Source organism: Lissotriton vulgaris, chromosome 10 (genome assembly GCF_964263255.1).
Source record: "Lissotriton vulgaris chromosome 10, aLisVul1.2, whole genome shotgun sequence".
Classification (NCBI taxonomy): Eukaryota; Metazoa; Chordata; class Amphibia; order Caudata; family Salamandridae; genus Lissotriton; species Lissotriton vulgaris.
Genome location: NC_141698.1, coordinates 697,144,486 through 697,169,825, shown reverse-complemented (window position 1 = coordinate 697,169,825; position 25,340 = coordinate 697,144,486). Strand labels below are relative to the sequence as shown.

General features: G+C 43.1%; 1 protein-coding gene and 1 long non-coding RNA gene across 2 annotated transcripts; both read right to left on the bottom strand.

Moving 5' to 3' along the window:
* Positions 1–6,811: 6,811 nt before the first annotated feature.
* On the bottom strand, positions 6,812–8,590 carry LOC147688687 (zinc finger MYM-type protein 1-like). The gene has a single exon (XM_086939815.1). It carries the CDS (start codon positions 8,588–8,590, stop codon positions 6,812–6,814), a length of 1,779 nt encoding a protein of 592 aa, XP_086795941.1.
* A 149-nt stretch (positions 8,591–8,739) lies between these two features.
* Positions 8,740–22,124, bottom strand: LOC147688686 (uncharacterized). The gene is made up of 3 exons (XR_015300542.1): positions 22,055–22,124; positions 10,361–10,515; positions 8,740–9,178 (listed from the first exon to the last, which is right to left on the bottom strand). It is a non-coding gene; the product is annotated as an uncharacterized LOC147688686 (long non-coding RNA).
* Positions 22,125–25,340: the final 3,216 nt, after the last annotated feature.

Below are 25,340 nucleotides of genomic sequence, written 5' to 3'. Positions count from 1 at the left end.
TATCTTCAGGTGCTTGATGAGGTGTGCTGCACCATTGATGATTCCCTTTATTCGAACCAGAACCTAAGCACCACGGAGTCGCCCGTACCTCGGATTCCTTGTGTACACAGAACACCAGGAACGTCAATATTACTGTCTTGAAAAGAGATAGATTACACAGATACCCGTGACACTCTGCCTCCATTTACGCTCTCAGGTGAAAGTTGGTCCACGAACCATTTTTACTTGATCACGTTGTAGGCGAAGATTTGCTTTGCAGATTGAGTACAGATATGTGATACAACAAGGGAACTCCTTACCTGAGCACCTGGACCAGAGCAGCGGCAGCGGGCACAGCCTGTAAGCAGGGGCTGCAGTGCAGGGGCAACGAGAGCGAGGGCTTCTCTGCCGACACCCCCAAGAGTCAACTATGGTAAACTACGCGCCATCTGACTTGCAGAACGGCGCCAGGAGGTGCATTTAATCCACGCGCCCCCGTGTCGCGGGACGCCGGGCAAAGCCCGGGCAAAGGGCGGGCCCTCTGAGGCCCTCAGAGGCCTGAGGAGAATGGACTGGGCCACCCCCCTTGATTCCGACTTGATGCACACTAGTAAGCAAATAACAAATTAAGTACTTGCTATATAGCTGCCTGTGACTTGGGTCCTTACTTATGTTTGCGTAACGCCAGCATTATAACACTGCATACATTATGACTTCGCATGTCTCTAAGGGGAAACCAACAGGAGTAAATTGAGGCATGCTAGATGATTATATTATAAAGGTCTCCTCTGGAATTGAAAAGGAAATCACCCTAGCCGAGCGATGAGCTGAGCGGCGTCTCTCTATTGAGCTTATAAAAAATAAACGCTCGTCTTTGGGATTGGCACAGCTAGCAACTTCGCCACTCACCACGATTCACACCGAAAGCGAGGGTCCTGATAGATCGAGTAATGATAGTATTCCACTACTTTTGCGAGAGGGAACTTCCCCATTCAATATAAATAATGCAAATAGTGAGATGAACTCTAATGTCTCCGTGTCTCTTTTAACATCAGAGGCACAAGTCCCTAAAGGTATACCCCCACCAATCGTGGAGGTCTCACCAATAGTGAAGATTGTTCAAAGGGAAAATTCTATAACTCCCAAGCGTACCCGACAACAAGGCCTCCCTCCAAAAAAGAGGATAAAGAGGAAAAGTGGACAGCAAAAAAGTAAGAACACTCGACCTGAGTCTGGCACTCCTAAAAATCGTATCCCAAATCCAATAGTGATACCTGCCATAATCACCCCCCCCATATTGCCCAGTAGAAAAAGCATCCTGTAATGACTTACTGAGTAGTATTGAACACTTATTAAGAGCTTTTACACTACCACTAATAGAGAGACTAAAAAAAATGGAACTCCAGCTGGAGACATTGGAACAAAGAATTGGGGGAAACAGGGGTGTAACCAAGGACATACCAAAGCCTACATTAGTACCCTTAAATCCTCCTGCCCTAAAGGAAGCAAAACTCAATAGTCAAATTAAATCAAAACCTCTGAACCCACTGCCTTCTAAAACATCAGGCCAAAATATTAAAAGCAGTGATAAAGAGAATCAGACTGGAGGGAAACTTAATCCCTCGGCAAAAGTACGAAACCTGAAAGACCCCCAAAATGATGAAAGGGTAGTGAAGACCAAGAGGCATAGAGTAGAACTGCCACCTGAAGCAGTTCCGCTCATAGTTGTTCTCACGGGAGTCCACCCATTAGAGGAGGGTATGTTTTGGCTAAGACAAAACCGCCCACTTCCTCCAAACTTAAATGGTGAAATCCTAAATGTAAAGCATCTCCCTTGGCTGGGACATAGGAAAAAAGATCTAACGGGCGACATTATTGTAATTAATTTCAGAGATCGTAGGGCAGTAAGATATATTTTAAGTTGGCCCCTAGAGAATAGTACCAACGGCATCACATCCTGTGAACTGACTCATTTTCATACCAGACCAGTAATGGCACCGATTAACAATTCTAGGATCCCAGCTCGATATCACGACAATGGCTTTCTACCTGTCTATAACCGCTATGCAGCCTTAGCAGGCATGGAGAGAGTAGACTGACTTTCCCCTTTAGACAAGGAATGGGGAAATGGGGAACAACTACATCAGTACTTAGATCCTATGGAAAATTCAGAGTATCCCCCATTACATAACTTGGGTGAAATGGAGAATCATCCGGATCGATTAAAAGACGATGATGTTTTAATAAAGAATAAAGGCATAGTTTCAGCCCCACATATGCAATTGTGTAAACCAATGTCAACATTACCAGTAGAAGTCAAGTCGAATAATACATGTGATCTAAAAATACTTAGTTGGAATGTAGCGGGAATGGAACCTAGATTGATGGATAAAGATTGGATCGAATTAATCTCAGGTTATGACATAATAATGTTTCAAGAAACCTGGGCACCCTATGATCTGAATGTAATCGTGTTTCACTGTTATAATATAGCGGCTCGTAAATCAAATTTTGGCCGTGCTGTTGGAGGGCTGTTTTTTGCTTTTAGCATTCTGGCTGGGGGGAAACATAGGACTATCAGCACAAGGAATGCCAGCATCCAAGCTATTGAATATTCACGGCATGTTCCTTTCGTTTTGATAAACTTTTATAATAATGATTTTATTTCGACCCCAAACAGGAATTTCCTAGCGCTTACTAAATTTATCTCCAACTTAGAGGATAGCCGGGGCAAAAGTGAAGGACTCAAAATTATTTTAGGTGGTGATTTCAACGCCCAGTTATCAAATAATAATTGGCAAGAAAAACAAGGGAATGGGTATCCGGCAGACCAAAGGGGACAAGAATTGCAAAGTTTTGTTAGATGAGCATATTCTGACAAATATCATGGATTCTGGCCAGAAGACCTCGCTACAGCAAGTGCCTACGCACAGAGGTCGAGTTAGCACCTCTAATATTGATTTTATCTTTGTCTCCCCTGGTATGGCAGACCGCATAATAGCAACAGATGTCTTAGCTACAGACTTTGGGGATCATAACCCCGTAACAGTAACTATGAGGCTAGCCCCCCACCTGTCTTCTGTGTGACACAAGGAGCAAGAGATATAAGTGTAACCACAGATAAATTAAGGCTAAAATGGAAAGGGATAGACACAGCTGGAATCACAAAGTTGCTGCTTACGGAAGAACAGACTTCAATAGATCCTTGCTTAGATTCTACTGCTGATGGCCAGGTTATTGTTTCTTGCTTTAGTAAAATATGCTCTACAGTTAGAACCCTGTTCTCTGTACCAGCAGGCCTGGGCCCAAAAGAACCTAGGTGGTTTGATAATAACTGCTGTGTGGCAAATAGGAACTTACGTAAGGTTCTTACAGAGATTCCCAGAATTAGGGCGAATGTGAGTGCAGCAAGGAAAACTTATAAATTAGCTGTAGAGAAACGGCGAGCCACACTTCTGGGCGAACGCTGGGAGTCCCTGGCTGTAACTGCAGAAGGGAAGTTAAGTAAATTATTCTGGCCCACAGTTAAAGAACTCTGAAATATGGGCCAACAACTTACCCCGATTAGCTGTACCATCTCCAGCAAAATTTGGGAATGCCACTTCTCTAAAATCTATGCCTCTCCACTGAATAGTGAGAATAGTGAGGAGATAAATGATTTTGAGGCATTTAATAACCTAAATTTTAATTTGGGAGAAGTGGAAGAAGCTATCGCCCAGAGTTTGGGAAATAAAGCCCCTGGCCCAGATGGGTTACCCATAGACCTCATTAAATGGCAACTGGGTCTTTGGGCTCCTATACTGGTGAATGTTTTTAATAGTCTTCCTAAAACTAAAATGCCGGAAACTTGGGGTACCAGTATAATAGTCCCCATTCATAAGAAAGGAGACAGGTCTGACCCCATGAATTATAGGCCCCTTTCATTGTTAGATAATTCCCTAAAAATTATGGGGCGTGTTATCTATAACAGGCTCTCTACATGGTTAGAAGATAGTGGGATCCTGTCCCCATGCCAACTAGGATTTAGAAATAGGCTTGGTACAGTTGAACAATGCCTCAACTTGAAACTAATCATTGACAAATATAATATTGCACGGTCGGTTCCTATTTATTTAGCATTTATGGACCTATCCTCAGCTTTTGATTTTGTTAATAGGTCCAAACTTTGGTCTATTTTATTGGAGTATGGTCTGGATACTGCCCTGGTTCACTTTTTAGCTTTTTTACATACAGATTCAAAATCCAGAGTGAGAATAGGTATGGGTGGAGAACTATCAGGAATAATTAATATAGGTAGAGGAGTTAGGCAGGGGTGCGTTTTAGCACCCTTGCTCTTCATAATCTATATTAATGGCCTGAGTAAGTGTCTTGGAAAATCAACCCCTGACGTCCCGCTAATAAATGGGAAACCGGTACCTGCTATTCTGTATGCAGACGATGCAGTGTTATTGGGACGAACACCTAACTCACTCCGTACCCTGGTTTTAAATTTTACAGATTTTATGGATAAACTGGACTTGAGGGTAAATTTAAAAAAATCTTTTATAATGTCTTGTGGGCCAGACAAGCGGCAGATGACCTCCATACAGGTTGGAGAAGGAAAACTTATTGGAACTCATAACTTTCCATATTTGAGAGTGACCTTTGCTGCGAATGGCTCGTGGACTGGGCATTTGGCCCAGGCCACGGGCAAATTCTCAAAGGCCACTAACTCAATTTTAAGTATCCCAAGACCAACACGATATGATGCTATTAAAGCAGTTGTAAAAATGTTTAAACTACAGTGTGTCCCGGTAGCGACCTACGGGGCAGAAGTATGGGGCATTGGGAAAAGTACCACTATCCAGCAAATAGAGAATAGGTTCTGTAGGAAATTGTTAAGTGTACCCATTTATTCATCCAATTTTATCACACATAGCGAATTAAATCTTCCATTTGTATCAGATTTTGTTAATATCCGCCCAGCTTTATTTTGGCACTCGGTTTGGACAAACCAGTCAGCAAAACTTACACAAGAGATAATAACTGACTGTTTAAACTGCGAAAGAGGGAGGAAGATCCAGTGGCTTCAATATGTGTATACTAGCCTGTTGGAAGTAGGTATGAGAAATATTTTTGTTAACCCAATTGAAGCTAGTAATGTTAAGAAATCTGAATTAAAAGAAGCACTAAGAGCACTTTATTTACAGAAAAGGCTGAAGATTGAATCAGGGAAAAATACAGTTGCTAAGTATTTGAAAACTGTGTCGCCTAAATGTACTCTGGCATTGTACTTAACATTACCACTGACTAGTTGGGAAAGAAGTCTATTATTTCGTCTAAGGGCTGGCACTGTGAGGTATTTGTTAAATTTTCCTTTGGGTTATCAGCAAAGCACAGTTAAAATTAGCTGCCCTTGCAGTGGCGGCTGATGGAATTTGAACCTGGTGGGGCTTTTGAAGTAGGCATCAACGAACTGGAGCGAGCGAGCGAAGCGAGCGAGCCCGACGGCAATAAGGAGGGTGTGGGGGGGTTCTACCCCGCGAAGACATTTTTAAAAAATTGGCATTTTTTGGTGCAATTTTCCGCACTATTTCTGTGATAAATGGACTGAAAAATCAGTTCTTCTAGGCATTCATAAAAGAAAACTCATACATTATTTCAGAGAATTTCTGTGTTGCCAAGCAAGACTGACTTCTGAAGAGGACCAGGGTACTAAGCCAGGTTGCACATCCACAAAGAAACGCACTTGTAATTTTGTTCCTACCAAAAGTGACGGCTGGCCATTTCCTTTTCTGCATCAGCTATTCAACGTTGATTGCCCAGTAATCTTTATGACATATTAAATAGCTACATGTATAAGAAATATCAATTTGAAACAAACATTTAATTTTTAGGAAGTCAGCAAAAGCTTTGCATTTTTGAGCAACTCAATTTTGCAAAATAATTAAGTAAATATTGTATTTAAAATAGTTCATATAGCGCTCTGAAGCCCTTGGGTCTATCAGTATTTTAGAAAACCACTAATTAAAAATAAGTTAGGAAATGAGTGTAATATGCATTGCTTATAATATAAGAAATATCCATTAAAAATCTTTCATTTATTTAAGAAAGAAAGAACAAAAACGTTATTTGCATAAGCAGGCTAGGTACAAATGTTTTACTTTATTTTTAAATACTTTGCATGCCACTCTCAGGCCCTTGTGGCAGTCAGTATAGTAGAAAATGGCTACATAAAAATAAAATATGAAAATAAATAAATGTATATTTTAAGAAATATCCCTTCAAAACCAATATGATATTTGTAAACACAAACAAAATTATTTTAAATAATACTATGTAAATTGTTTGAATGCCACTCTCAGGTCCTTGTGCCCTTCAGCCAGCACAGCAGAAAAAGTTAAACAAAAAGAAATTATGGAAATAAATAAATGTACATTTTAAGAACTTTCAAAACCAATATATTTTTAAACACAATTGACAAAATAAAAATAATATTTAAATACTTTGCATGTCAATCTCAGGTAGAAGGGTTCCTGTCCCTGTCAGTACAGTAGAAAATGGTTAAATAAAAATAAATTAGGAAAATAACTAAATGTTGTACATATAAAGACATATACCCTCAAAACACTAACAACAAAAATATTTTAAATAATATTAAAATATGAAAACAAATATATATAAATTCACAGATATATAAGCACACATATATAAATACATATCAACTGTACAGGAGTTGTATGAATATTAAATGGAATGAGAACATTTCCAACAGTACTTCCTAATGTTATCAAACAAAACAAACTGAGCTATAAACACCTGAAACTATGATCACACATCAGATTCATATTTTCTATTTATATAGAAAGTTTGCTCGTCGATCTTTAATATGAACAAACTTTTCGATTGTTCTTTTGTTGAATTCTGGTATTTCCTTTATTAGCTCTTTTTCCATTGACAGCATAGCCAAAGCATTAAGTCTAGCTTGAGTCATAGTGTTTCGCAAAAAAGTTTTTACCCTCTTTAGTGAGGAAAAACATCGCTCAAATTCTGCTGTTGTCATGGGTGTAGTAATGACAACTCTTAAGAGCTTTATGGTCTCAGAAAAGGATTTCTCTAAGTTGTTTTCACATAAAAAGCTAAATAAAGCCATGGCACCACCAGTAGTTTGACGGAAGTCTCGTCTTCCATACAGGACCGAAAGTTCTGTACTCAATCTGGCTTTGTCTAACATAGGATAGGCTTCTACCGTTTCTGCGAGTGCCTCAGCTGGGAAAGATTTGTCATGGCTTTCAAAAAGGTCACTTCGCAATAGTGTTGCACTTACAAGATGCTTTGTGAAAGCAAAGCGCTCTCTGGCATGGACCACAATAATGTCACAGACTTCTTTTGCTTCTTGGGTTAAAGTATTTATTTGCAGTCTCCGGTTTACAAATGTACATTCTTGTGGCAGTGTAGAATCCACACTGTCAATGGATTCTCGTACTTTGGTGATGCTTGTCACAAAGTCTGTAGTAGCTTTCTGGACAGACACAGTGTCAAAGTCTCGCTTTTGCAATTGATTATATAAAATGTCTACCTGGGGCATTATTTTGAAAAAAAGAAACAGAAAGAATATAAACTCTCTATCATCTAATGTTCTACTAAATCCCTTAGCTTCACATATAGTATTCGACTCAAAATCACCACTGTTTGCAATGGTTGACATGCATTCAAGAAGATCTTCTCTGAATTCATAAATTAGCAATATTGCTCGAATATTGAAGTTCCAGCGAGTTGCAGACCCTCTTGGAAGTCTTCTTGAAACTATTTGTTCAAGAATTTCCATCCTTTTTGGGGAACGTGCAAAAAATGCTGTTATACCACCAATCTCTGAAAAGAAAACTTTAACTCTAGATATTTTGGAGGAAGCCTGTTCCATAATTAGGTTAAGTTGGTGGGCATAGCAGTGAATATAATGTGCATTTGGGTAAACATCCCTGATTTTCTTTTGCACCCCACCTGTTGCACCACGCATGACGCTGGCACCATCGTAGCTTTGAGCAATTACTTTTCCTTTAGCAAATTGCTCAGGGAAAACAATGTTTAATTCATTAAGAATGGCTGAGGCAATTGTTTCTGCAGATGAGTCTTTTAGATGTGTGAAACAATAAAATCTTTCAGCTACCTTGCAATTTCCATCAATGTAGCGGAAGACCAGAACTGACTGTGTCTTAGTAGAGACATCAGTTGTATCATCAGCTTGGATAGCTACATAATCAGTGGTTCTCAACTGCTGTATAATATAGTCTCTTATTACTTCCAGCATACAGACCAGCAATTCATTTTGAATAGTTTTAGAAGTGCCTTTAAACACGGTGGCTGTTTTTAAATGTGTTTCCATAGCACTGTCAATGCTGGAGACAAAATCAACAAGGCCCCTGAACACGCCAGGATTTAGAGACTCTTCAGTTTCATCATGTCCTCGTAATGCCAATTCAAAGGCACCACAAAATCGAATACAGTCAATCAATTTTGATAAAATGTATCGGTTTTTATCCACTTCTGCATTATGTTTTCTTACTCCCACACGGTATGCTTCGTTTAATTGCTGTACAATGTCCGATTTTCCAAAAAGAGATAATTTTAACATATTTGTCAAATGGGATTTACAGGAATCATGTTTTTTTATTTTTTCAGCCAGATGCTTTAGGTCAGTAACTCCTGTTTTTATCCAGGTAACTTCACCTCCAAAGAGTAAGCATGGGAAACAGAATAAAGCATTTTTAGAAGCGCTACCAGTAAGCCATTCAATCCTATCATACCATGTACTGGTAAAGCGACGTGTGTACCCCTTTCCCCTATCTTTTGTAGACTGCTCAATTTTAATTTGAGGTTTATCAGCTCCTAATGTTTTCACTTGCAGTTTATCTGCATATGTCAAACCCAAAAATGGGTTTATGAGTAAACTGTCAACTGTGTTCATTGTGTCCAGCAATATATCAGATTGTAAATAGAAAACCTAGCCTGTTTTTTAAAATTCCCTTGGTTGAAGACACAAAAACGATATTACGCAAAATACTAAATAAACACTAATTTAAATTGTCATGCACACACAAGTAACAGCAATTATTCATCCACATCCATCTTCAGTCTGACAGGAATGCAACTGCAGCAGCACGTACAGCTGTTCCCCAAGCGGTATAGCCTTGTAAATTTTTGCAGAATTTCTCCTGGGATCCTGTTAATAATTAAAATATGGTGTGAGGTTCGAGGCTAGGTGCCATAGCATGCACAACACCAGTGGGGATTGAAAAGCTTGAGCATGTCAATTCAGTGATCTGCCTAGAATTTAAAGGGTGTACTTATAAATTTTGACTTGACTTTAGATGGCAAATAATACAAAACATATTAAAAAATGTCTTCAAAAGAATGAGAGACTAATTGAGCAATACCCTTTAAAAGGGTTCTAGGCAGATCTCTGATATATCCAGTACTCATCTGTACCAAACACGGCAAAATAAATGCATATTTTTTCAATTAAGAGTTTAACATTGCAGTTAGACCATTTTGATATTCTACACATTGATGAAATGACCTATTTTACACACAAGACAGACTAAAATTACAGCCTATAGACAGTGCTAGTCCTATCAGTGATCCTATTACTAAATGGACAACAGTCACAAAGTCACAACACATTAGATCGATTTTATATATCAAACTCACTGTACATACTCTGTGTGCAGTAAAAATATTGTGTGCAAAAAAATAGGCTGAAAAACATTGCTGTAAAAAATATTGTCGACTGAAAAAACTAGAATGAAAATAAACAGTGGCCTAAAACATGGTAAAATGCCATGCATTATAGAGCAAAGATGAGTGTACTGGGATCAGGGGTAAGAGGCATCCTCCTAAAGTAGACAGGAGCATTTAAAATGAGGTGGGGTAAAGGGGCCGGAGACTAGCAATGCATTTTAATAATTCAAGTATTAGTTAGCTTTAAGGGATAGTTAGGACATTTTAGGGTAGCACTAAGTGGTAGTAGAGGGCTAAAATGAATTAGAGTAGTACTTTTTTAAGCAGGAAGAAAGGATAAAATATATGGGCAGTTTGGGGTTTAAAGGCTTTAAGGGTGAAAAGCATTAAGGGATAGTAAGGGATTATCAGGCCACAGTTAAATAAATGAAAGTGTATAAAAATATAAAAGATTTCAAAATCAACATTTTGGGAATTTTCATAGTTCATGATGAAAAACAAAAAATGATTCCCTTGAACTTTCAACTCGCTACAAGCTCATATTCTCTGAACTGTTCTGCTAGGATAAGCCAACAGACAGTCCTCCACACCTAAAGACCACACAGTTGGCATCCATATACAGCTGAATGTGGACCTTTGCCGTAAATAGAGAACCATGTCCTACCTTGTGGCCTGAGATTAAGGACCACGAAGCTGAGTTTTGGTCAATGTCCTGTTACAGCAGAGTCAGAACTACCACTTGTCCTCTTTCGATATCTCTCAGTACTGATCTTGAATGTGATTATATCACGATCAGTTTTAACTCCAATTTTTCATGTGCTAAAAGAATTAAAACAATAATTATTACCAGCAATTACATTGCATTCATGTAATGTTTCAAGCCAATGTGCTTCCTGTACAATAATGTTTTACACAAAACAAATAAAAATAATACATTCAGGTGTTTTTAATGGAATGTGCATGAGTGCAAGTGAGCTCCTGGGTCTCTGCAAGCATGGTGATGTGTGAAATTTTGTGTAGAGTTGAATATTTCTGCAAAGAAGTGCATGCCCATGTTTAAACATGAATCTATGTGAACGAATGTGTGTGTATGTTTGAGTATGTGTGCATTGCAGTGAGCACCTGTGCCGCTGGCTCGAAACTCTAGAATCCTGTTGAAGTAGTGAGCAGAGGTATGGGAACACCTCATGTGACTAGAGGAGGGATGGTGAGTTAAGGTTTTACACCGGCTACATTCAGGGGGCTAGAGGACAGATAAGCCAGTGATCATTTCCAGCAACCAGACCCCTAGGTTGAAAACTTTCAACACCAAGGCCACTGCCACCTCTAAATAGCCTATAGTCCATCGCCTTTCTGGAAAACAACAGTTGGCATAGGACGACCCCATGGTTCTACGTGGAGCACTCTCTGCCAGCCGGGTCAGGAATTTTTTTGGTTTATAACTTGCGCTAACTGAAGAAAGTGTTTTACACTGTGGGAAAGCAGGCAGTTTGGCAAGAGATTGGTGATTATTTCTTCCAGGCAGTGCCGAAATGTGATTTTGCCAAGGAAATAAGTGGGACAGACTGCATGCTTTTCACGACCACGATGCACTTACTGCCAGCGTGCTTGCTGCCTAAATGCAGCTACTCAGAAAGCATGCAAGGTAGTTAGGGCCCAGGTGTGCTATAGCTTGAATGAATAAAGCATTCTAGTGTGGTGATGCGGACACCAGCACTAGTCTGACCACTAATGAGTGGTACTTGACAGGACTACAAATGTGAAAGTGAACGCTCTTCAAAATTTCAAAAAGTGTATCTTTTTAACATTTGAAAGCTTTGACATTATGAAGTCAAATTATAGCACCGCACTAAGACTTCATTAAACATAGAAGGAGGGAGGGGCTGACACCTCCACCTGAATAGGGCTATGCCTTTTCCAACACAAATAGCTATATAACCGCCTGTAGTGTGCCTGGAGCCAGAGAAGAAAGGGCAGGGGCCTTTTGAGGATCAAAGACAGCCGTCTTTTATTGTCTCCCCCACTTCAAAGACACATTTTGGTATTAGTACTGGACCTCGCTGTGACATCCCCAAATTAGTTCACTTTGGGGTCTGGAGGAGACTCTGCAACTATGAGGTACAACGCTGCTAGGAAGGACTGCCCCTTTGTCACTTGCTTTGCTGTACTGCCTATGCACTCTGCTCAGCTATGTTGGCCTGCTCCCTGCTACCTCTGCAATGAGGGACAACTGGGTCTCTATATCCTACAAGTTCCCAAGAACTTGTTAGCTTTCCTCCTGTTATGGAAGAATCAGGGCTATTTGTATGTTATTGGGTCACCAGGCACGCTCACATAGTCTAGCGCCTGCTGTGTTGGCGCTCGGTCACCTTTTGCTACTAGTCGTACTCGACACTGCTGTTTCTGAAGATACCGCAGCGGTGTAGATCTTTACCCTCAGTCAGCGCCGGGAGCACCGAGTGGCGTGAGCGCATTCTGGTTGCCTAGCAACACAACGATCTGAGCTCGCTCTCTCCAGGCTCTTTGGGTTGAAGATTCACAAGACTGCACCTACTGTGGCTGAACACCAGTCCTGCCTGCCTCTGTACCTCTTACCAACACGAGCTCCATGTGTGAGGCCCATCAACACAGCAGTATGGGGCCACAGACCTGCCTGTGCTCCAGCGGCCATGCCAGAGCCCAACTCCTCTTCCTACCACATGGACCCCGTGTGCGACACCCCCGACAACGAGAGCAGTGACTCCAAGTCCCAGGTACTGTCCCGAAGGCCTGAGCAGGCTAACTTCAACCCCCATTGCATTGAAAACCTTTTCGAGGCAGAGGAGGCCGGTGGGCTCATTTGAGGATTACTGTAACTCCCTTAAAGGTTCCTGAGCACTGTGATGAGCTATTAACGTTACTAGTACTGGCATAACTCTTGATAGACTATTAGATTGTTGTCCTTTAGGCCTGGTTTTAATTACATAAAGATGGTCTATTTTTCTAGAACTAGTGTGGAGTGTTTTGCTTTGTCTTTCCCTGTGTTACTTTACTATGCGTTGCAGAAATACCTCTTTGATAAGCCTCCTCTGCGCCAAGCTACCAGACAAGGAGCACAGGTAATCTTGCATCTGAATTAACCTGAGTGGTGGTGGGTACTGCTTGGCTTAGGTGTATACCTTAGCCAAACAAAAACCCCATTTGTAACTGACACATTCAGCAGCGCCTGCTATCATTCCGAGCTGCAATGTGCAAGTGGAGGGGTCAGCAGCTTATCAGACTTCACCTGGGCCCATAACAAAGGCCGAAGTTAAAGGGCCTTCAGGCCTCCTTCTGTTCCAAGGAGATATCTGGAGCCTCAAACCTAAAAGCAAATAAACAGCTTCCCTCTTCCTGCTGGACCTCTCAGCCGCCTTCAACACTTCAACACTGTTTCCCACCACACCCTCTGCACAAGATTCCACAATGCCAGCATCCGGAACAAAGCCCTGGATGGATCTGCTCCTTCCTCACTGACCGAACACAGAGAGTAAGACTTCCACCATTCAACTGAAAACCCACAGAGATCAGCTGCAAAGGGTCTCAAGGCTCCTCCCTGAGCCCCAAGCTCTTCAGGCCCTATTTGCAGCCATCGTCAAGAACCACAGACTCAACGTTGTCTCCTACGCCAATAACATCCAGCTGATTCTCTACCTCACAGAAGGACCCACAGCTGCCAAGAGCAACTTCCACAACAGGATAAATGCAGTCACCACCAGGATGAAGGACAGCTGCCTCAAGCTTAACTAACTCAAACAAGACCTAAGTCCTCAACCTGGGATCCACCCCCAAGTGTTGCCACCCCCTCTGCCTTGGATGAATCTTGGTGGCCCAGGCAGAGGGGGTCTGCGGCACTTGGAACCCTCCCCCCACACGCCCACTGACTTTATGCGAAACCGTGGCAACCTCCTGGACTTCTCTCTCTCAATAAACCACCAAATCAACGTTGTTTATTCCTCCTATTTCCACATGCTCCATCTACTTCATGAAATCTTCCAGTGTGCCCCAGTGAGTACAGGAAAACTGTCACCCATGAGCTTGTCAGCACTCTATCCAGCACCACCCAGAAACTCCAAAAGAAACTGCAGAACATCAAGAACACCTCCGCCAAACTCATCCTGAACATCCCACGCCGCAGCCACATCACCGGCCACCTGAGAAGGGAAATATCCATTACAACGAATCCAATACAACGCATGCCATTACAACGCATGACATGACAACACAACGCAAGTACCATTACATCGCAATGCTATTACAATGCTTAGCATTACAATGCAAAGCATTATAATGTATATACCTTTACCACACATGCCTTTACGTGAATTTCTTTGTATAGGCAAGTATGTGTCAGGGGGTCCCATGCTCAGCCCCGGCAGGGCTAACCGATTGTCCGTCTCCTCAACAGGCGGATTACTACGGGCCCTTTAAGGATAGCCTTTGTGTTCGTGACGGAGGCCTCGCATCTGGACCACCTGACTTTTCGGACCTATCAGGAGAGGCCTCTCACCATATGAGGAGAGACCCGGAAGACGCCGTGTCTCCGTCGTGGGAGGAAGAAGTGAGACGCCAGGAGAACCATGCGACCAGGAAGGCGGAAAGCACTGTGGAGACGGAGTCCTTGGGAAGAGACGACACCAGGAGCAGAGAAGGTGCCGGACCGGTAACCGAGGAGGAGCGGACGGAGGCAGCTGTAAAGCCAGGAGGCCATCGACACCGCGTTTCGCCCAGCCACGCGAAGGAGGACGCGTGGCTTTCCCAGGTGCGTGCTCGTTTGGGTTCTTTATTGCACTTTAAGAAGGAAGGGACCGGTTAGGAGGCCGTAGTAGCACCGGGGCACCTCGTTTAACCGTGTTCGACTCACTGAATGTGGTGGTGGTTCTTGCTTATTCCCTCACTCCCTCCCTATTCCAAGAGACTATAGAAATCATATAATGCCCTAAAAGCCACGTTCTTTTCTTTTCCTTCCATGTGCTGGAGTATCCCGGACCCTGACCCAGGAAGTGCCCCGAGGACCACAATCCTGCCAACGGACATTTAATAACGTGTCTGACCTAAGACTTTCTTTTTGTGTTCACCGGTCTGTAAACCGCAATAAAAATAGATAAACAGTCGCCCTCTAGTCTTGGCTCCTTCCATTCTTGTAACCGAAAGGTGACAAGTGGCGAGCCAGCCAGGAGTCAATCCATCTGAATTAAACGAGATGGAGACCTTATTAAATCAATTAAGCGAAGGTCAGTCCAAGCTAGAGTGGGCAATTAACCGGTCTAATGAACAAGCGGACAGTGATAGAGCTACGTTCACTGCGTCCATACAGACACAGGCTGATCACCTTACTAAACTCTCAGAGGGACAAACTCAGCTGTTGGCTGTTCTGGGACAAAGTCGAGCCGCACACCCACCTGGGGCAGTCGTGCCGCTCCAAAAATATGTTCCCGGAGACGACCCTGTTTCCTTCTTTCTAAATTTTGAAAGGGCAGCCCACGCTAGTGCCTGGCCGGGAGAGAGATGGCCCTTTTATCTAGCTCCTCTCCTTACAGGAGAAGCACAAGCAGCTTATCAGTTGGCCAATAAGGATGGTACTGCAGCCTATGGACATGTGAAACAAATAATTCTAGATAGACTGGGAGTCGATGATGAGACTCATCGTTTAGAGTTTCGACAAGAGAGAGGAACTCCAACCGATGCTCCCAAGACTCTTTTCTATAAGCTGAAAGATGCAGCAGACAGGTGGTTGAAACCACAAGAGGGGAATATCTATAATGTGATGAACAAGATTTACTTGGAACAATTTCTTGAAGCATTGCCCTATGGCACCCAACGGTGGCTTCGACAGCACGCAGGGTTGACCCTAGAGCACGCCATTGAAATGGCTAATTCCTATGCAAGAGCCCAAACCAGGCCTGTCTTTCGAGATACCGAAAAACCTGTTGTTAACAAAAACCCCATGAAACCTGATAAAAAACCATACAAACCTCAAAACGAACCTCCTCCTATGAAACCTAGACCTTTGAAGCCAGAACCGCCAGTCTTTACAAGTCCTCAATGTTATGAATGCGGCGAGTGGGGACATATCGCAAAGTACTGCCGTAAAAAGAAAGAGAAAGAGGAAGAGCCCATGGAGGTGGGGTATGCTCCACGTGCATTCTTGTATGCACAAGAGACAGGTCCAGCCTTTTATGTAAGTGTCCTGGTAGACGGTAAGAAAACCTGTGCCCTGTTGGACTCTGGGTGTCGCCATTCTGTGATACAGAAAAACGCCCTGAACAGTTCCTCCTTGCTCTTGGACCGTAATGTAAGGATAAAATGTGTACACGGGGACGTGCGTACGTATTCCCTAGCCAGGGTCATGATAACAACAGAAAAGGGAACCCAAGTACAGTGTGAAGTAGGAGTCCTTCCTAATCTACCTGAGTCACTTATTATAGGTACAGACAATAAGTGGTTTTCTACCCTGATGACAGATGTTTTAGAGAAACAAGGTAGGAGTGGGGTCAGGGAGGGCCTGTTAGCTGAAGAACCTTGGTCCACCGATACCAACTTTAGGGCTGCTCAGTTAAACGATGCTTCATTGGCATCTGCTTGGCAAAAACGCACAGGACAATAACGACCAGAACACACCTACTTATCATTGTTTTATTGAGCAAAACGGGCTTCTGTATAGAGTAGGACAGAGGCAGGCCACTCCCCAGCTAATAGTACCCACCCTGTTCCGTGAGCAAGTAATGTTTTATGCTCATGCACATCTTTTAGCAGGTCATTCTGGTGCCGAGAAGACCACCAATTCCATCATTGAGCATTTCTATTGGCCCGGGGTGTATGCGCAAGTGAAGAAATACTGTCAGGAATGCCAGATTTGTCAGAAGAGGAACCCGTACATACCACCTAAGGTCCCTCTTGTCCCTCTTCCAATCATAGGGAAGCCTTTTGAAAGGATAGGGGTAGACATCATAGGCCCTTTACCGAAGTCACACAGAGGATACCAATACGTCATGGTAATAGTTGACTATGCGACTCGTTATCCCGAGGCGTTCCCATTACGAGCAGCTACCACTAGCGCCATTTCCCAAAAACTGGTCGAATTGTTTGCACGGATGGGATTCCCCAAAGATCTTATAACCGACCAAGGGACACCGTTCGTGTCTCGTCTCATGAAACAAGTGTGTACTCTCCTCAATGTGAAACATCTACGTACCTCGGTGTATCATCCAATGTGAAACATCTACGTACCTCGGTGTATCATCCACAAACCGATGGTCTGGTTGAACGTTACAACGGGTTAATAAAAACCACTCTAAAGAAACTATTGACAGGAGACGGTAAACAGTGGGACCAACTGCTACCGTTGGCTCTTTATGTGTTAAGAAGCCAGTTCCAAAGCAGTTTAGGAACTTCCCCCTTCGAGTTACTGTTTGGAAGGAAACCCCGTACGTTGTTAGAAATAACCAGGGATAGTTGGGAAAAGACAGGCTCAAAAGATGCTGAAGAATTGTTAGACTACTCCCAGCAGCTGAAATCCCGGGTACACAAGCTACGGACACTGTCCTATGAAACCCTAGAGAAAGCACAAGACAAACAAAAGACCTTTTATGATAAAGGCAAGAAGTGGAGAGAGTTAGACATAGGTGATTGGGCTTTGGTCCTTCTTCCTACCTCTACGCACAAACTTCGGAAGGAGTGGCAAGGACCTTTCCAGGTCGTAAGGAAAATAGGTAGGACCACATATGCGTTGAAACTGTCTCCTTCCCGAACCCAGATTTACCACATTAACATATTGAAGAAGTGGTTGGGTTCCCCTCCTAAACCTCATGTTTCAGTGTCGTTAGCGACACCGCCTGCTCATACCATCGAGCATGCTGTTGTGAACTCCGACCTTACAGACCTTAAGAAAAATGATTTGAAGGAGCTGATGCTGACACATCAGGCCATTTTTTCGGATCAGCCAGGTCGAACCACCTTGGCTGAACACCATATTCCGACAGCTCCGGGGGTGATTGTAAAACAGAAACCCTATCGGGTCCCAGAAGCACGAAGGACAGTGATAAAAGAGGAGGTACAGAAAATGTTAGAAGCAGGGATCATAGTACCCTCTAAAAGCAATTGGTCTTCTCCAGTGGTATTAGTGCCAAAGCCTGACGGAAGTAAGAGATTTTGCATTGACTTCAGAGCAGTGAATAAGGTGTCAAAACAAGACGGATATCCTTTACCAAGGGTCGATGAGCTGATAGAACGCCTTGGTGAGGCTCAATACATAACAACCATTGACCTCACCAAAGGTTATTAGCAGGTGCCTCTTTCTCCAAAAGATCAGGAAAAGACAGCGTTCACCACACCTGATGGTCTCTTTCATTTCACTGTCTTGCCCTTTGGACTTCATGGGGCTCCTGCTACCTTCCAACGTCTTATGGATACAGTGTTAGCCCCATATAGACACTTTTCGGCAGCTTACATAGACGATATTGTCATCCATATTCCAGATTGGCAGACCCATTTACAACGCTTGAGTCAAACCCTTGAGGCTTTGGAAAAGGCAGGACTACACATCAATGCAAAGAAGTCACGCTTTGCTTTTTCCCAAGTGAAGTACCTCGGGTACATGTTGGGTAACGGCCAGTTGTTTCCCCAACAAGAAAAAGTGAAGGCTATTCAACGACAGGAGTTTCCTAAAAATAGGCGAGATCTCCGAGCCTTTCTTGGTTTGGTTGGTTACTACCAATGGTTTATACCACACTTTGCCACGCTTTCAGCCCCTTTGACGGATATGTTAAAGAAAACTGCCTCTTCTGTTCCGTTCAAGCAACCCTCTTCCCAAGCTCAAACTGCTTTTCAGGCGCTAAAGGATGTTCTCTCCTCGTCCCCAGTCCTGGTCACACCTGACTTTGACAAACCTTTCTATCTACAGACGGATGCTTCCGGGGTGGGACTGGGGGCTGTTCTGTCTCAGTTAGATCAGGATGGGAGGGAACGACCTATTCTGTACTTGAGCAGGAAACTCTTTCCCAGGGAGACGGCTTATCCCACGATAGAAAAGGAGTGCCTTGCCGTGAAGTGGAGCATTGAGAAGCTTCATTATTATCTGGATGGTCGACGTTTTACGCTGTACTCTGACCATGCCCCTTTGCAGTGGCTCCAACGGAATAAAGGACGCAATGAGCGCATCCTCCGTTGGTTTCTGTCCTTACAGCCCTATGATTTTGAGGTGTGTCACCGTCAGGGTACTGCTCAAACGAATGCTGACTACTTGTCCCGCTATCCACTTTCCCCCGAACGGGAAAAGTCTAGGGGAGGTATTTGTCAGGGGGTCCAATGCTCGGCCCCGGCAGGGCTAACCGATTGTCCGTCTCCTCAACAGGCGGATTACTACGGGCCCTTTAAGGATAGCCTTTGTGTTCGTGACGGAGGCCTCGCATCTGGACCACCTGACTTTTCGGACCTATCAGGAGAGGCCTCTCACCATATGAGGAGAGACCCGGAAGACGCCGTGTCTCTGTCGTGGGAGGAAGAAGTGAGACGCCAGGAGAACCACGCGACCAGGAAGGCGGAAAGCACTGTGGAGACGGAGTCCTTGGGAAGAGACGACACCAGGAGCAGAGAAGGTGCCGGACCGGTAACCGAGGAGGAGCGGACGGAGGCAGCTGTAAAGCCAGGAGGCCAACGACACCACGTTTCGCCCAGCCACGCGAAGGAGGACGCGTGGCTTTCCCAGGTGCGTGCTCGTTTGGGTCCTTTATTGCACTTTAAGAAGGGAGGGACCGGTTAGGAGGCCGTAGTAGCACCGGGGCACCTCGTTTAACCGTGTTCGACTCACTGAATGTGGTGGTGGTTCTTGCTTATTCCCTCACTCCCTCCCTATTCCAAGAGACTATAGAAATCATATAATGCCCTAAAAGCCACGTTCTTTTCTTTTCCTTCCATGTGCTGGAGTATCCCGGACCCTGACCCAGGAAGTGCCCCGAGGACCACAATCCTGCCAACGGACATTTAATAACGTGTCTGACCTAAGACTTTCTTTTTGTGTTCACCGGTCTGTAAACCGCAATAAAAATAGATAAACAGTCGCCCTCTAGTCTTGGCTCCTTCCATTCTTGTAACCGAAAGGTGACAGTATGGTAAAAGCATATGTGTTTTACATGTAAGTATAAGGTAAGTATAGGGTTTAGGGTGGGTTTGGGGTGTAGGGGTATAGGTTTGGGTTGCCAAGATTAATTTTAGGGTTCAGGTCGGGTATATGTTTTGGGGTGCCAAGGTTAATTTTAGGATTCAGGGTGGGTTTGGATTTTAGGGTGCCCAGGGAAATTTTAGGGCTCGGACAAATTTGGGTTTTGTGGTGCCAAGGGTAATTTAAAGTTTAGGGTTTGGGGTTGTAAGGGTGATTTTAGGGTTTAGGGTTGGTTTGGATTTTGGGGTGGTAAGGGTAATTTCAAGGTTTAGGGGGTATGGGTATTAGGGTGGTAAGGGTAATTTTAGAATTTTAAGGGGGTAGGGCTATTGGCACTGGTACAAAGGGTCATTTTGGGGTTGCCTGGGGGTATTATATATATATATATATATATATATATATATATATATATATATATATTCTTTTGTTAAAAGATAGCAAGTGAAGGTCTCTCAGGGAATATATGACATTATATCGCATGCCAACACAAAGAATGCCATTATAACGTGGTTGTAACAACACAAGTGCTGTTACAACGCATTACCATTGCAAAGCACACTATTACCATGCATATACCTTTACCACGCATGCCATTACAAGGCAAAGACATGCGTGGTAAAGGCATATACTTGGTAAAAGTGGTTAAGGTAAGTAATTGTGTGTCTCTGTTTGTGTGTGTGTGTGTATGTGTATATATATACACATACACACACACACACAAACAGAGACACACAATTACTTACCTTAACCACTTTTACCAAGTATATGCCTTTACCACGCATGTCTTTGCCTTGTAATGGCATGCGTGGTAAAGGTATATGCAACACTATTACCATGCATATACCTTTACCACGCATGCCATTACAAGGCAAAGACATGCGTGGTAAAGGCATATACTTGGTAAAAGTGGTTAAGGTAAGTAATTGTGTGTCTCTGTTTGTGTGTGTGTGTGTATGTGTATATATATACACATACACACACACACACAAACAGAGACACACAATTACTTACCTTAACCACTTTTACCAAGTATATGCCTTTACCACGCATGTCTTTGCCTTGTAATGGCATGCGTGGTAAAGGTATATGCATGGTAATAGTGTGCTTTGCAATGGTAATGCGTTGTAACAGCACTTGTGTTGTTACAACCACGTTCTAATGGCATTCTTTGTATTGGCATGCGATATAATGTCATATATTCCCTGAGAGACCTTCACTTGCTATCTTTTAACAAAAGAATTACCTTAGCTCAAGCGCCTCACGCACGCCTACAAACCCCTCCACATCGCCAGACATACATAGCTCAACCACCACTTCCACTTCTACACTCTCCCTTGACATCTCCACTCCGCCCAACTGGCGCAGGCCACCATCACACATCTGTAGACTAGTGCTGGAGAAAGATCCTTGTCTAAACTTCTTGAACGTCCTGCCTCTACACCTCAGGCAATCACCATCACGTCCGCAATTAAGGAAGGACCTCAAGACTTGGCTCGTCAAATCAATCGTAGATCCCCTGCCTCAACACCCCACACACAGCGCCTTGAGACCCTACGGGTGAGTAGTCTTGCTTTAAATAGTAATTGATTTGAAGCAATGGAGCAGAAAGAAAGGCTTAAAGCTTATCACATCATAAGACGCTTGCTTTTGAATTTGTATTTGCAATTTTTTTTAATTTAAATACCACTATTTTGTTTTTATTTCTTTTTATAGTGCTACTCATCCATATGTAGGGTGTCAAAGCGCTTTAGATCACATGTACACATATATTGACAATAAATGAAGAGTGTAAATCAATGTACAGGTTGTGTTACAAAAGTAAGTGAGGGTTACAAGGTTGAAGTGTTGCATGCTGTTTATAGCTCACTGTGCTATATGGGAAGGATTAAAATGTATGCACTGTCACTGCACATAACCAAATGAGCTCTGTATTAAAAGCAGTAACCCACTTATCTAGTTTCATAAAATAAAAATCTGTCATCTGCATATTACATAGAATTTTGCATGGAGTGCACTGCATGACACACATTAACCCTTGCAAGTTTATTTAAATGCACTCATGAGTCATGATACTAGACTAGAGTGTGCTATATGTTAAAATAATTACAAAGTAGTATATTTAAATAATGGAAATATTGCAAAAATAATTTAAATGAACAATAATTAATACTTCACACTTACCCTAGTTATCAGGCAGCTTCTGTCTTGGTCAGTCAGCCGGTTGATGCTAGTTGCTGGCTGGCTGTGCTTCTTCTCCTTTTGTTTTCCAGCAGCTACTGGTTCAGAGAGAGCTGAAACAGTAAAGCTTTCACTTTCAGGATGAAAGTGAAAGCTCTTCTCTGTGCAGCATGTGACACCACGTCACAGGCTCATGAGTTAAGTCTCATGACTCTGTGACATACATAAAATGCTTACAGCGTTTTCTTTTTTTTTTAAATAAAGTTAAAAGTTTATATACAATAATCATTCAGTGTAAAGATTATTTTATTTTTAAAAATGACCTTTCCCAAATGAGTCGTTTTTGAGATGGCTGGGGTCAGTTATGCATGACCCCACCCCCTCCAGTGACGACTAATCAAAGGGTGGGGTGAGGGTGTACTCGTCATCATTCCCCAGCCTTCAATGCAGCCTCGGGCTTACACTGTACCTGCCCGAGGCTGCTGTAAATTTATGATGCTGCCTTGCGTCATTTCTGGGCGGGCCCCAAAAGGGCCATTCTTTATATTCCCGGGCTGGCACCTAATGCGCCCGGTGTTTACACTCCGGCAGTGAGGCTTGGCTTTAGCATTAAATTGTGACACATGCGCAAAGCGCATGTGTCACAAATCACCCCACACGCTGCCTCCATTTCCTGCCTGACCTGCCTGCTGCTGCAGTGACGCTCGCTCGAGTGCGTCCTAAACTGATGGCAGGCAGGCAGGCAGGCAGCAGGATGTCACGGCCCGGGCCGGGGCTTTGATCAGCACTGCAGTGCGGCTCGGGATTTAAAATGCCTGGTAAGTAACATTGCTGTTACTTAGCATTTTACATCCCTGGCTGCTCTAGTATGTCGGCCGAGTCGATAGGGAGGGCGGAGCCCCGCCGCCCTTGAAGGAAAACCGCCGCTGTGCCCTTGTGATGGACAAAGTATACAAAACGATTTGCACTTTCTTTGTTGCTGTAAATTTTACGTGAAATACACTAAATGGTTATTAATTCCGTTTTTTTAAAAATACAGACCTATTACTTTGGAACAATCCTATCAGGCATTGCTAAATTTAGATAATGAAGAAATAATTTGTCGTACTGGTACCTTTTTAAAAATTGCTGTTGGAGCACGTAAAATGATGGAAAATGTTTAAACTGTAATTTAACCTGTACTTTTTTAAACTGTATGTTATGGATAACAGTATTTTATGGGATATGCATTATGATATGTACTTTTATGAATTGAAAAATTCGAATAAAGATTCCTTGAATTGAATTGAATTGATTCCCTTTAGAGTGGAGGTTGTGTGGAGTTTAAGAAGCAACTAAGTAGCTCACTCCAGCCAAACAGTTGCAAGAGTTTGAATGGCATTTCTGAAGTTGCTTTCCTCTATCAGGAAAACAGTGATTTCCCCCCTCCATACTTGCACAAATAAATTACCCTGATCCTAACACAGACTAGATGAAATCGCATAGAGCATTTTGAATCTGATGATAGCAATCACATTATCAACAGGCTAGAAAGTAAAGGTAAAATTTCTAGTGGAAAACAGTCTTGGGATGTACTGACATCTAATATAAAGGTGCACAGCTGAATAAAGAGGGATTAACATGTGTCACTGTCAAAGATGTCCAATCAGGACAAAAAGCATAGAATGGTCTTCTCACAAGGACCCAAGAAGAATCAGGTTTTGGTCCTAGAGGTAGCATTATAAAATCGTATATATTAAATGCTGCATAAAACAGAAAAACTTTTTTTGTTGTATTCTTTTTATTGGTCTAACATATATAATTGTAACAAGCGTCAATGAAAACGGGAATGTACAGACTGCTTTCCACAACCCCAACCCTCTTCTTCACAGGTTACCCTAATAAATAACAGGAATCTCAACAAGCAGTGAAAAAACCCATGCAATCTCTGTACGTTCAATACCAAGTAAGTACATACCATACTCTGTCTTTATCAAACAGCTGTAGAGTTCTCAGGCCTGGGTTAGAAATATAAATTTGCAACCATTGAGATATAGGGCCAGATGTAGGTAGCCAAATACCAGTCAGTAACGTCTGATATTCGATAATTTCGACCGTTACCGACCGGTATTTGGAAAATGAGACGTAGGAGTCAAAATATTACCAAATCGGTAAATACAGGTCGGTATTTACCGATTCGGAGTTTACCGAATCCTTATTTACCGAATTCTTAATTTCCGAATCGGTGTATAATAAATGGTAAAAAATGACTATCGAGATGTAGGAAACTCAAAAAATACCGAATTTCATGAAAATCGGTAAATACCTTGGATTGAAAGCAGTTGGTAACCAGGTGCTGGCTATAAAATAAGGTCCCAAAATGCAACATTTCTACCGGAATGGCGGCATTCCATGTCATAGCGAGACGCCTACGGCTACAGGCAGCAGGAGAGAGGGTATGGAGAAGGGAGGAGCTAGTGTACAGGCAGAGGATAACGTTCTTCCAACTGACTGAGCCAGAGATACTGCAAAGGTACAGGCTACACCCCCAAACCATCCTGGACTTGATCAGGGACCTTCACCCACTTCTGGAGCACGCAACGCCAAGGGCGCACGCCATCCCACCCCATGTGCAGGTGCTCTGTAGCCTACACCTGCTTGCCTCTGGGAGTTACCAGAGTGTGATTGCTGCAGTAGGTGGTGTGTCCCAGAGCTGCCTGTCCCGTTTCTTTAGGAAGTTTCTTGAGGCCATGATGCAGAGAATGAATCATTAAATTGCTTTCCCTGACACACCTGCGGAACTTGCAAAGACCAAAACAGACTTCTATCAACTGGCAAACTTCCCTCACATCATAAGCTGTATAGATGGCACCCACATCCCACTCTGCCCACCTGCAGACACAGAACACATTTACAGGACCCGGAAATCAATGCACTCAATCAAAGTGCAGGTGATATGCAACACTGGCAACCTCATTACAGACACTGTGGCCAAATTTACCGGGAGTACCCACGACTCGTACATCTTCCAGCAGGGGAGCGCCTGAGACAAGCCAGAGAGAAGTCCATCTGCGCCCGTCCGCAACTGGACGGGGCTAGGGGAAATGGTATTTCCAACTGCTGTCCCAGAGTGCCCTGTTACCATTCAGATAAACTATACTGCACGAGAACTATTACGTTTACGTTCACCCTCCCTGTCGGGATGTTCAGGTGAGACAGGAATCCCACCAGAGGGTCCCTTCTCTTGTACCAATTGTCATTTTCAGGCATTATGTTACAGAAAATTGGATGATTTGCAGCATGTGTCGAT

What these genes read in the sequence shown, in the direction of transcription:
- LOC147688687 (XM_086939815.1), bottom strand. Translation starts at nt 8,590, where the DNA reads ATGTTAAAATTATCTCTTTTTGGAAAATCGGACATTGTACAGCAATTA.